A 14,034-nucleotide genomic window follows, 5' to 3' on the forward strand; every position below is an offset into this window, starting at 1 on the left:
GTGTATCTATATATCTATCTTATATAAGTCATTATATGACATCATATACTTAATTTCATTCTGGAATGTCTTGTCACCATTGTATTATTATACCACTTATATACATATTTAAGCAAATGTATTAATATACCTTCTCTAACTAATATTCTTTGATAGCATCATTTTACTATTAATATACAATATTATACTTAATGTCATTTTAGAATATCCGTGTAACCATTATTATCAGACAACTTCAATAGTAATCCTATGTATGTTATGTATTGACATACCTATCTAACTAATATTAGTTCTTTGGTATTTGAGTAGGCCTAGTACTTCGTACTAATATACATCATTAATGTAGAATACAATATCTTTGTCACGATTGTATTAAAATACCACTTCAATAATCGTATTTGAAATAATTTATGCAAATTCATTAGCATAATTAATAGTAATATTATTTTGCATCATATTTATAATTTCTTTGAATGTCCATTATTACCATTCCACTTCTAAAATCTTTAAAATATTTAAAAAAATATTATTAACATACCTATCTAACCAATATAATATTTAATGTAGCATTATTTAGTGTTTGTTTGACAAAAGAATACAATTAAATCAAATAACGTTTGAATTATTAATTACATACTATCATTTGAATTTGCATAAATGTAATTTACATAATTTACAATAATAATAATATTAATTATTTACGTTTATTACACACCTGCTGAGGAAATCCTTGATATTTGAACCGTTCATTATTTTGCACTATTGAACGATGAACGGTACTATTGACCATTCAGCTTCAATTTTCTGCAACGCGAGGTTTGTGAAAAATCACTTTTTACCCCGCGTCCAAAATTGCAACGCTACTTTTGAAAGGCCTTGGTTCCCAGACCAGATGGATATTGAATACAGTTGGTGTGTTATAATAAAAACATAATGTTTTATTTTCTTTGATTGAGAGAATATTTTATTCGGCAATTTAAACCCATGAAATATTCTCACCATTCAACATTCATTATTTTTATGCTAAAAAAACAGAAAACTGTTTTACATTGTTTCCTTTTTTGGAAACTGTTTTGATACAAAACAACTTTTACAATATCTAGAACAGGTTTATATACTGTTGTTGGTGGCGCTGTTGTTTTAATTTTTGAAGATGCTTCATTATAAAATAAGAACAATTTATTACTTATGCACATTGTTAAAACCACATTTAACAAAAGTTAAAGTACAGTAAATAAACCATGAACTAGAGTCTTGTTATACGTACGTTACTAACAGATTTTCAAAATCTCAGTTTTTTTTTTATATTTCAAATTGAAATAATCCTTATAATAATAATCATAATAATTAATAAATAAATATATATGTATATATAATTTTTAACATAAAGATTGAGAAATAGCAATAATGTTGAAATAATCTTTATAATAATATAATAATTGATAAATATATATATATATATATATATATATATAATTTTAACGTAAAATTTGAGAAATAGCGATACTGTTGGGATATAATACAATGACAGATAAGACTTAAGGAACAAGCAAAGTAAGAAACGATAAAATTAAAGGAGTAACATTAATAAACCCCGTAATCAAATAAGCACCATTGCGTTATTATTGGTTATCGGCCTGGTTAGTTTAGGAAACACTCAATTTATCATAATCATAATGTAACATTATGTTATATTATCCCAATGCTTTTCATAAAAAATGTAAAAATGTTATGAAATGTATAATACCATTCCAATGAATTAATATCACATTTGTAATTTTAGTAGGAAAAATAATCCTTAAAATTTTTTTTTTAAAGTTAAAATTGAATGTAGTATATATTTTCAAGGTGATATGTATATAATATAGATTATAATATAGATTATAATAAATATAATTTATAAATAATAATTAATTTTGAACGGTTTCATCAATATTGCATAACATTAGATTGGTCAGCTGCTGGCATAAACACATCTGGCCAATTAACTACCTAAAGCCATACTAAATTATCATCGAGTTGGTCAAAAATTAAAAAGTGACAATTATAAGCGAAAGGGTTAAACCCAAACATATGAATTTAAGATATTCACGGTTGAAAGCCCATTGCATCTTAAATGTAAAAACTATAATAAATTTCATATAGTAAAATAACGTTGGTGGTGTCTGAAGCTGCTAAAACTTAAACTAACTTAAAATGGAATTACTTTATTTAAACATAAAATAAATTAATATACTTATTATGATTCGACATTATTTGATCAACAATGTGAGTTTTTGCATCTTTTCCATGTCTTGCCGTTGTTTGCGACACACTGGCAGCCGACTGATACGTTTTCTTTGCGCATTTCAAACCATGAAAGGCTTTCGTCAATCCTGTCAGCATAAAATAACATACGCACCTCATGATAGATTTCTTGACACCTTCCTGGACATCCATGTATCACACATTGGTCGCATTCACAAACCACGTTGTCAACTAACATCGGAATACGTTGTTCGTTTTTTAAACTGACTATCGTTGACTTGCAGTTCCGTTTTTCTTGTTCGAATCCTTCTTTGGTTTGTTTGAAGATTTGAACGTCAGCTGAAAATACACAAAACCGATATATATATATATATATTATAGTTTTTTGATCATTATATTTTTATTGTGTGTTTTTTCTCTCTGCGTCAGTGAATAACGTTATCAAAACTAAGATGGCCTATTCAAGGTTTGATTTTATTCATCTTATCGTTCCTGTTAGGTAAATCAACGACGTAGCAGAGCGAGTTGGCCAATCACAAGCGGCAGTTCGAATAATCCATCGCCTGTGATTGGTCAAACTACTTGCGTTGTGCTTACGTCCTTGCTTTTAGTTCTAATATAGGAATTAAACTTCATATGTTAAACGTTAGAAATACTTACAACATTTTCTATATTTAGACGTGGTATTTGTAGTACGTTGTGTGTCACTATTGTTCGGTGGTTGGTAACTAATAACATAATCATTTAGGTGTCTCGTTGAATTGGCTAAGATAACAGTACTCATTGTAAATATAATCATTAAAATAGTGGCAGTCTGAAATTTAAAGAAAAATGTAATTTTTAATGTTTTCTAGGCCTACATATTTTGCTTTATTAAGTTTTATTAACAGCACCAAACTACCCAACTACGTCACTGCCACGTTCACAATTTGGTAGGCATAATTACTATAATATACAAACATGTCTTCTTTCGTATTTGTGAACGTTTTTAAATGTATTAAAAAGATAACGCACACGTGGTCCTTTGAATCTTTTGTACTAATTACATTGATTGGACATGCACTTGTGTTCGCTGTCAGAAAGTACAAACTAGGGAATTCCCCTTTTACTTTACGCGACAATTGACTGACGTCACAATAACTTTACTACAGTGACTTTCTGAAGTCCAATTAACGTATATTGTCAATATTTTGCAACCATTTTTGTGACATTATTATAAATTACAATGGCTGCACTAAAATGTATTCTGTAGAGAGATAATGAAGATGACTTTACAGATAAATAGGCCTACAGGGAAATAAATATGATCATCAGTAATATACATCAAATACCCAATTCAAGCAAGGAATTTTTTATTTTTAAAATATAAATTATGTTGGTCTACCATATTATTTGTAGGAAACTGTATTTTGTGGATGCAAACTGTTAATTATTTTAAGAAAAAAAAATAATAAAATCAATTGAAACAGCACCTTCTATATTATTTAATTAAAATACGATCTGGATGAGTTTGGTGGTAAGCATGTGTACATTGCAGCAACTAGGCAGAGGCCTAAGGGTATATGAGTTATAACAATTGTAGTAGCTAATTACACTAAACAAAGCTCACTCAGATCCCTTATTTTCCTCCCTAAACCTTTTAAAGTTGAAAGACCTTAACTATTATCAACAGTGTACTTTTCTCTACTCATCGATTAACTCCCTAAACCCACCTCAATTTACAAATTTATTCCAACCAAACGCATCTTTTCACAATTATAGAACTCGAACTGTACAGGATATGCATATCCCTCTTCATAAAAAAACATCATTTCAATATAACATAAGATTTAGTGGACCTAAACTATGGAATAAACTACCTTCAAATATTAAAGTTGCTGTATCTAAGAAAAGCTTTTCATTTAAACTTAAAAGATATATCACATCCAAGTATTAATTTTTATTATATTACATCTAATGATAATAATTTTAATGATGATTAACAAGAATACGAACAACTCTTAATTTATACCAAAATTATTTTTTTAGTTATTTTACTTATTTAGTTTAACCCATGTTATGTAAATTTATATATTGTTATTTCTTTATTTTATTTATTTTTTTTTCTTTTTCCGTGTTGTTTAAATCTAATCTTTGTTTAGGCATGTCTGTCACAAGCTTTTTGCTTTTTTGAACATGCCTTCTTCAATCATATTACCTTTCTTTACACCATTTTGTATACTGTTTTATTTTAAAGAAAATAAATGTTACTTTGAATTGAATTGAAGGCCTGCAAACCACAGTGATCACTAGCGTGAAAATGCATTTCAATTGAACTATTAACACTAGTATAGTAGGCGTAAGCCTATACTAGAAAATCTTAATTAGGCCTATATATATCAAGAGAAGATTGAAATTTTACTCTTCCCCTTGGCTTATATTGAAGATTCAAGAAATGTTATTGGTCCACTTTAAAATGGAAATTCGTTTTGCTTGGCATAATTAAGACAAAACGAAAATACATCAAATTGCAAAAGGCAGTGTTAAAATACTATTAAAATGTTAAAATACTGTTTAAAAAAATTAAAAATTCAGATTTCAAAAACGCCATAGGCTCTGTAAAATGCTGTTATTAAACGATTAAAATTTAAAATAAAATATTACAACAATATTACAATATTCTTCACGCCTAAAATGTTTTCTTATAGTATGTTATTCACATTAGTATATTTGAAATGAAATAACAGAAATTAACTACAAATGAAAGTTTGTTATTTTTTAGACCTATATTATTTTGTGGTGCGTGGATGGAGATAAACTGTCCTATTATAAACGAATAGGCTGGCCATGCTCACTACAGATACACACCAATGCTTACAAGCCATGTAAAAGTAGGCCTACAGTCAGACGATACTCGCAGTAAATCACTGATAATATTATATCTTACCTTCATATCTATAGTTTCTTTAGTGATTCCTAGCTTAATGCTTTAAAGTTGATGAGTTGGTATTGGTTTGATGTTTTAGTTTGGTTCTAGGCATGCATGCAACCAATTATTATATAGGCTAGGCCTAAACGATGAATGACGTAATGCCGGTACTTTCCCGACTACATTGCACGCATGACTAGTCGACTCGAATGCATTTAGCCAATCAGCATAGGATATGTTCTGTTATTATTTAATTTATTTTAATTATATTCAGTTTATGGAGTTAAGCCAAAATATTTGTATAGAAAGATAATGGAAAATTCACAAAAAGAAGATGATATTAGTATTTTTATATTTAGATAATTATCTAATAGTGTAGCATTCCTTGTTGATTGTAGGCCTAACAATCTACTACAGTGTGTGTGCAATATTGGTCTAATGTTTGCCAATGATGTATTTAATTATTATTCAATTTTTTGAAAAAGAGCAAAAGTCACATTGGAAAATAAATGGAAAATGTACAAAAATACAATGGTTTTTTTTAAATTATTAAGTTATACCGTAATTATTATTCTTCACAATTATCTAATACTAGGCCTATGCAGTATTTGTGTCAATATTTCACTGTTTGCCAAGATTGTTTTATTATTAAAACATGATTCATATTATTTGAATTATGTTAAAAATAGTATGAAAAATAAATGGAAAAGAATCGTATATTCTTTAAATATGGGAAAATTCCTTACTGCAGTAATTATGAGTCAACGCATTCTGATGGGATCTAATTTATTAAAATGATTTAGATTGAGGAAAAAATAGAAAATAATAATAATAATAATATTATAAATTGAATATACTCTCTCATTCTAGTCAATCATTCAGCCCATGTATCTTCATACTCATCATCAGGTCATTGCCATTTTATGGTGTAAGATAGTCTATCTCGTTCAACAAAATACTCCTCATCTGGTCACCGCCCCTTATTGCCCTTTTATGGTGTAAGATAGTCTATCTCGTTCAACAAAATACTCATCATCTGGTCACCGCCCCTCATTGCCCTTTTCTGGTGTAAGATAGTCTATCTCGTTCAATAACATACGGTACTCATCATCTGTCACCGCCCCTCATTGCCCTTTTCTGGTGTAAGATGGTCTCTCGTTCAACAAAATACGGTACTCATCATCTGGTCGCCGCCCCTCATTGCCCTTTTCTGGTGTAAGACAGTCTATCTCGTTCAACAACATACTCATCATCAGGTCACCGCCCCTTATTGCCCTTTTATGGTGTAAGATAGTCTATCTCGTTCAACAAAATACTCATCATCAGGTCACCGCCCCTTATTGCCCCCTTCTGAGACAGCTCCTGTATCAACAAACTCATCATAGGCTACCATCCCTCATTGCCCTTTCCATTACCAACATACTCATATTTACTGTAGGTTATCCCTCATTCATTCATACGTCCATTCGTACGTTCATTTATTCAATACGACAAAAGCATTTCAATACACTATATTATACAAGTTTATTTTTCAAAATATTTGATTACAAGAGGTTTTAATAAAACCATTAATAACTAATTCGTTATTATAACGATACATTTGAAATATGGCATATACTAACTTTTTAAAAGTTACATATTTTTTAATATTATATAATAATATTATACTGTTGCTTATTCATTATTCATATTAAACATTTATTCTTTGGATATCCTTAAGTGAATTGTAAATATTGGACTATATCTATTTTCCATAAAAGGTCTAAATGTATGACTGTGTAAATATAAAAATAATAATTTTTTTTAAAAAGTAGCTTAAAAAATCTCGATCCTTAATCTAAAAACTAAAAACTGTAAAAAATATAGAAAAGATATGCTAGCATTTAATTCATTCTTTGTAGTAAAATATATCAAAAGAGAACGCAATCTTTAAACTGTCGCTCGCTTACAAAGGAACGCAACGGCAATTCGCTCTTCTTCTAAACGGTAGTAAAAATGACCACGGTGATCCTGAATGGTAGAGTTCTTCAACATCTGCATTTTGATCTCAAACGGATGGCACAGCTCGTTTGTTGGAACACTGGTAATGACGTCTAAACAGAAACGGGTCAGGTTCTTAGCTCTCCAGATTGTGGCAGGGATCCGATTGGGGTCGTAATCTCTTTCCATCCGGAAAGGACAAGCGCCATCGGCTTCAGATTCTGAAAAAAACCCATAATTTCGTATGATTATAAACTATACATTGTGGGTTGTAGAACTATAACACACGTCTGATATCCTTTTACAAACTCAGAAAATAGTACAGCCATCTTATCCTTTTTTACATTGAAATATTTGCTTTCTTAAATAAAATGTTTCAGAAGCAGTCTAATGTCAACATGGCGTGTTAATATACAAATTGAAGATGAATACAGTACGCGCACATTGTAATCACGATTCTGCGTATAGGTCAGATTAAAAGTAGTGTTTGTCAATGTACTATTTACACAATTGACCTCTTACCGTTAACTCGAGACCCGGGTGCGACGCCATAGTTTCTTGGAAATTTGACTTTAAACAAATCTCCTACAGGATAGAGAGAAGAAACGGTTGTTGTGGAATATGTTGTCTGGGACAAAACCAGTATCACAATGAATAATTGAAGTTTGATCTGAAGGAACAAAAATTATAATAAATAATTAATTGTAAGACAACATTTTAAAAAGCACTCAAATCTCGTACTGTCTAGTCTAGAGACAATAAGGGACCCCAGTTTCTTGTCTGCTGACTATAACCTTTCTCCTACATCTGTTTTACTGCCATTATACATTTTCAAATACACCGATACGAGAATCTAAAGTAGAAGTTGTACCTAATTTTTGATTGACCTCATCTTAGCTGACCTCATTATCATAATAAAAAAAAAGTAGACTACATGGTTTATAAAGGTATAACTTATGTATTATTATTTACTATTATTGCAAGGAATAAATAAGAAAACAAGTATATTTCAAATATAGGGTTATTATTCGTATTAAAATACGCCCTTCTCTTGAATCTAGAGGAAGGGGGAAAAAGCAAATTATAGGCAAAGAAAAGATGAGCTTAAAATATATGTAAATGTTGCAAAATATCAACATAGACAGACAGCAGGCAGGATGTTTTTGTAAGATGGATATTTAAGATCCGTTAAGATACTAAGATAATATAAATAAACTATAAGAATGATCTAAACAACGATCATATTGTTTTGAATATGGGTTGTACTGTACTATTCTTCAAGTTCCAACGGAAGATTCGAAAATAGAAAGCCGCCACTTTAAACACCTACTTAAATATATCGAAAGGAAACGGATGTTTAATAGGCCTAGTTACACCTGAATAAAATTGGAACGATTGACGTGGATTGACTTTCATGTATATTTCAATATAGACATAACAAAAAATAACCTGAAATTGGGGAGACCAGGGTCAACCTAAGTGAACTTAATCACTGTATCTGAATTAACTATATAACCAAATGCATTCTGTTAATATAGACATAAGCTGATGTTATATATTGCATTTGTAAATTCGTTTTAATAGATACTAGAAACTCTTAATTCATACAGTTTGACATTTTGAATTCTCAATAAATCAAAGTTATTAAAAAAAAATGCAAAACAAAGGAATGTTAGTGTTTTACTATATGAAACGGAAGTAATTCGCTTTCATTGTGTGTGACCATGCTGTTAGTTTTTTAGGGGCGTTGGTAGAACTAATAACTATGTAATTTCTATTCTTATAATTCACTTAGTGGATTTGTAATTTGCCACCTTGTCTGAAGACGTCTGTCAAATATTCGACTTAACCTCGATTGATGGAACTGTACTCCGCATAGAACATAAAAAGACTCCCCTCTGTCTGCATGTCTGTCTGTCTATCTGTCTGTATTGTTTGCCCGATATGCCTATTTTATTTCATTTCATTATTTATGTATATTTATTTCAGTAAAACATTACGTGTTTTAACGCCTACATTTTTATCAACATTAATCGCTTATAATCGTATATAAGAAGTGATACAAAAAGCTGGCCTACTTTTGTTTTAAAGGTAAAGAAATAGTTTCCCAATTTGTATGTTAAGTGATAATTACTCAAATATTACTATAATATTGATATTTTATTATATAATATAATATTGATTGTTTTAAATTTTCCATCTCGTATCTTAAATTGTGTTAAACTATACTCTGACAGTAAAGTGAACTACAGAAAAAATCAGACTGAAACAAGTCTAGGCAAATTACTATGTTACTAAAAGAAAGGTATGTTTAAATGATGAAATAAATACAAATATAGGAAAAAATCTGCGATAGGAAACAAAGATGTCCGACCAATATTCAAACTAAGTCTCTTAATATATAAATTGCTAATATACTTTTAAGAATCATTTATAGTTTGTAAGTGAAACAAAGCTGAGTTTGTTTTCTTTTCTACAAGTATTCATTCATTTGAAAAGGATTTGTGTAAAAATACTCAATTGAACTAAACTTAAAGATTGGACAATACTTAACGAGTTTAGTCAAATTGTACTGAAGAGAGAAATGCTAACATAAAAAAAATAAATAAAAGGAAGCAACGATACCTAACCAACATTCGAACAAATCTCTAGTAGGCCTAACTCAAATTTCTTGTCGCAAATTTCTCCCCAAACAGATTAACTTCTTCTTACGAGTAGGACTGCCTTATCGAACCTAACCCTTCTCCTCCTTTCCTAAGAAGATGGACTTTGATATGCCTAACATTACCAAATTATGCTTCTAAATCGTGAATTAATAGCAACTCATAACTGTCAACAGATTTTATAAAAACGCTTTAATAACTCACCGATTTAAAATTGTTACCGCTCATCCTGGCTATGTTAATAGTTTAACTTGGAAGAAGACAAACTGGTTTATGTTTAATTCGAATACATCTTCTTGCTTTTATATAAAGCAGTATAATCTATTTAAGGTAACATTCCACAACTATAACTTATATATTTATTTCCCTCTGGGAAATCTTCCAGGTAGTTTGTATTTTGTAAAGCATCAGTAGTTCGACTATCAGGTTACTTAATCTTCTTTGATTTTGTTCAAATCACCAGAAAATCAAACATAAGAACGTGTTCACACTTTGTGTTTATAAGTTACAAGTTCCTGAGACACGAATTACGGTATTTATATAAATAGTGTAATTAATGAATTGTTTAATTTGACTTTCACAAAAACAACAAAAAATGTTGAAAATTGTAATCACAGAAGCATGGTAACACAAATAACTAATTCTATGTAGCCAAATTCCATGAAGACAGTACCCAAATTGAACGTGTTTTTTAACAGCAATAATATTGACTCTATTACGTAGCCGTTTTAGCTTAAAAAGTCATAAAAAGGCGTTAACATTATTACAATAAGAAATGTAAATAGCATAAAAATGCAACCCTTAGCCCAGTCATCATGCTATTTGCTGACTCTTAAACATTAACATATCAAACATGTATAAATACAACGTTCACTTTGTTAGCATGCTGTTTATTGATTATTAGTGTTAAAATCAAATATAACTTGATCGAACAGTACCCCTCTTTTTCCATTTGCTTTCTAGATACGCTACATTCAGATTACAGTATATATAAATATACTTGTTAGAATTAGGAAATAAACATGTAAATACAATATAAATGTATGGTTATTGTATAAAAAGTAATATTGAAAAGGAGGGATAAAGTGGACATGGGTTAAAATGGAATATTTTATTTTACGTTAAGCTCAACTTTGTCTATTTTATTTTTAAATTATACTGTGCAAAAATTGTCAAAGTGAATCCTTATCTAAAGTTAAAATAGTAGAATAAACCAGTGTAATTTTACTCTTCTCTGAATAAAGGGATACTTTAATTATACAGTACTTTGTTCATTTTTTTATTTTTAAATGGATGGAAAGTTTCTAACTAAAAATGAAACCATGACCATAGAATGTGATGATGGTGGTGATAATCAGATGAGGATGATGATGAGGCTGATAATGGTGATTGCGAGGATGTTGAGGATGAAGTTGATGACGATGATGGTGAAGTTGATAATGATAATGAGGATTATGAGGATGACGATGACACTGATGATGACGATGATGATGACGTATTGGTTGATTAATTGATCGATTGATTATTTGATTGATTTTATTTAGCATTTGATTTTTTTATGTTTTTTTGCATGTGTTTTATTATTGTTTTGTTTAAGATAGATACGTTGTTTGATTTGTAACTTGTACGACATATTGTGTAGTTTAAGATATTTATGGTTAGTTCAAGCTTGACTTCACCACTATTATTAAGTACCACTGATAAAAAAGTGAAAGTATAAAAAAAAAAAATGTGTACCTATTATTTATTATCATGGAATTTCATTTTCTATTATTGCCTCTTGTAACATTTTATGTTCACAAACACATGACAAAGCTAACCTATTTTAATACATGTTGAAATAAAGATATTAAAAAATTACGACTTTGGAATAATATCTCGTGACTGACAGTACAATGGCCAATGAACAGGATGATAGCAGGAGGGAAACTCCGAACCTGCTCATTGAAGCGTTTATTTATCTGTTTCTTTTGTTATACTATGTCAGGTGACCATACCTGTAATACCCAGTGTAGCGACAAATCTGGCTAACCTGACCCGAAGCTATTCCAAGACCGGAATCGTATATGTTAGCTTATCGTGTATTTCATTTTTAATCAAACCAGGATCGATTTAAATTATAAATCTTTCCCTAATTTTCCGTAGAATGTAGAGCAATTCATACACGCACAATGGATTTTCTTTTAAACAAAATATTTTACAAATTTATAATTTAAATCTTGCTTTGTAAATTAACAAAGGTAATCATTGTTAGCATTGTTCCCATCGTTCGTTTTAATGGCAGTGTTCTTTTAACTTGTGGTGTCCCTGAAGGGGTATCCCAAAGCAGGGATTATGTATACCGAGAAATGACTTTTCAAATATAAAGAACTCGCTTGTAATAAAATATTTTATAAATGGAAAGAATAAATGTGGGACGCACCTACCAAAGAGAGAGAGAGAAAGACAATATAGTATTGTATTAGTTTCAGTTTCATTGTCAAGTGACATTTATTTACTTCAAGAAAAACCAGTTAACAAGATGTTGGTAAAAAGTAAACGGTAAAAGTGTACTTTTGCTGATTAAGTGTGAATTTGAATGGTGCTTTATTTTAATATTACGTCACTTTTAGACGAACGAGATACTCTCTAATAATGTCAATCGTTTATGCTGTAATATGTAAGAAGTAAAGATAAAGAGTACCTAATTTTCTCTTACCCACGTGGACATTGTTTTTAACTCTCACAAATGTTCACATATTTATACTGTTTTCACATTAAGTGAAAATCCGATCTACTTAGTATATATAAATAATGTAGGCACAATCTCTAAAAAAACAAAATTCTTATGCAATGTATATAGAGATTCTAAAATATCTAATATAAATTTATCAACCAAGACATGGCTTTTCTCTCTGTTTTCCAAACAGTTGGTGAAAAGCATTGACATAACGTGTGGGAAAAGAGACAAGGTATGGTTTTCAGAGAAAGGTTATAGACAGGAGACAGAAAAATGTAAGGTGCTGTTTCTTTGTACAAGACTCATGTGCAAAAAAAAGTATGGACCCGATTTACATTTTTTTTTTATTCAGGGGTTCTAAAATATCTAAATATATATTTAAAACTTGGCTTTTAGATCTGATTTTAGTTGAAAATCCTATCATTATTAGCTATTCAACACACTATAATATGTCTATGTCTATCAATTTTTCTCGGATTGAAGCAGAAACAATGGACAAGGTTCACATCAATCGAAGCGTAAAGAAATGTAGTTCTTTTGTTACTATTCATCCCATGCAGAGAGTTGTACTAGACGTACGTATCCTAGATATTGTACACAAGTTAAATCGAACACAGCTATACAGCATGTGGAGGAATTATCCCCCCACGCTATGAGGAAATACATATATTTATTAAATATATATTATATGTAAAACACTGATATTCTATTTTATCAAAGCTTGCATTATTGTTTGTCTTTGTTCACGCTGAAGTTTTTACAATTTTGCAAAGGAGGAAAATCCCCAGCACTGTAAAATAAGTGTAATGAATGATATGTTATCGTTAGGATTAGGTGGATTCCCGCTCATAAGTTTGTCGCTAATACCTATATACCAGTTGACAAGTGACACCAGATTAAACATTCATTTTTTTTTAATTTAAAAGGTTTTGCTATTATCAATGTTTTCATCTATGCAAAAAACATTTAAATTCAAAGTAATTGCATTGACTGTATGCTAAAATCAACTAATATATCATCTCAGTGATCCTGCATATAATTTTTTATATTTTACTTTGTGTGTATGTATGGCTTTTATACAAAGGATATATAGAAAGCTCTGCTAACTTTTCTGGCCCTTTACTTTATCGTTTTGATTTGCTTTTCGCTTTTTTTTGTATCTCCATTGAGATCCAGCCACTGATACCCACAGCAGTGTAATTTTTTCAGTAATTTGCCTTTGGATTTATATATATATATAGTGTATTTATAAATATTTGGCTTATCTGTAATCAGATCTAGTTAAATTTGTGGGTTTTTTAAAAATTGCCTGCATTATACAACACACCTTCGTTTAATATAAGTTGGTATCCTCGGGCCTGGGACGTCTGTGTACTTACTTGAGGCATATTTATATAACTAAAGGCTTATATGACACTAACAACTTGTTATTGTTTGACAGAGACGGTTCCACAAAAGAGCTTCGCTAGGCCTATATTATATGACAACATTTCTTCCTTGTATTTTGTAATTTTGGC

The 14,034-nt window shown here is 29.9% G+C and overlaps 2 protein-coding genes across 2 annotated transcripts; both read right to left on the bottom strand.

Annotated features, from left to right (window-relative positions):
* Nucleotides 1-1,876: 1,876 nt before the first annotated feature.
* LOC144854667 (uncharacterized) lies at nucleotides 1,877-5,245 on the bottom strand. The gene is made up of 3 exons (XM_078712605.1): nucleotides 5,174-5,245; nucleotides 2,908-3,061; nucleotides 1,877-2,586 (listed from the first exon to the last, which is right to left on the bottom strand). Exons 1-3 carry the CDS (start codon nucleotides 5,177-5,179, stop codon nucleotides 2,261-2,263), a joined length of 486 nt encoding a protein of 161 aa, XP_078568731.1. The 5' UTR covers nucleotides 5,180-5,245; the 3' UTR covers nucleotides 1,877-2,260.
* Nucleotides 5,246-7,063: 1,818 nt separating this feature from the next.
* On the bottom strand, nucleotides 7,064-10,074 carry LOC144853735 (uncharacterized). The gene is made up of 3 exons (XM_078711530.1): nucleotides 10,003-10,074; nucleotides 7,658-7,805; nucleotides 7,064-7,356 (listed from the first exon to the last, which is right to left on the bottom strand). The coding sequence occupies exons 1-3, from the start codon at nucleotides 10,024-10,026 to the stop codon at nucleotides 7,085-7,087; spliced, it is 444 nt and encodes a 147-aa protein (XP_078567656.1). The 5' UTR covers nucleotides 10,027-10,074; the 3' UTR covers nucleotides 7,064-7,084.
* Nucleotides 10,075-14,034: the final 3,960 nt, after the last annotated feature.

Source organism: Antedon bifida, chromosome 10, assembly GCF_963402885.1.
Source record: "Antedon bifida chromosome 10, ecAntBifi1.1, whole genome shotgun sequence".
Classification (NCBI taxonomy): Eukaryota; Metazoa; Echinodermata; class Crinoidea; order Comatulida; family Antedonidae; genus Antedon; species Antedon bifida.

Excerpts from the sequence above, each read along its gene's own strand:
- LOC144854667 (XM_078712605.1), bottom strand. Across the intron at positions 2,587-2,907 it reads GTCTAAATATAGAAAATGTT|CTGACGTTCAAATCTTCAAA; the intron begins GTAAGTATTTCT and ends GTGTATTTTCAG.
- LOC144853735 (XM_078711530.1), bottom strand. The coding sequence starts at position 10,026 with ATGAGCGGTAACAATTTTAAATCG. Across the intron at positions 7,806-10,002 it reads GCGGTAACAATTTTAAATCG|ATCAAACTTCAATTATTCAT; the intron begins GTGAGTTATTAA and ends TTGTTCCTTCAG. Across the intron at positions 7,357-7,657 it reads ACCCGGGTCTCGAGTTAACG|AATCTGAAGCCGATGGCGCT; the intron begins GTAAGAGGTCAA and ends GGTTTTTTTCAG.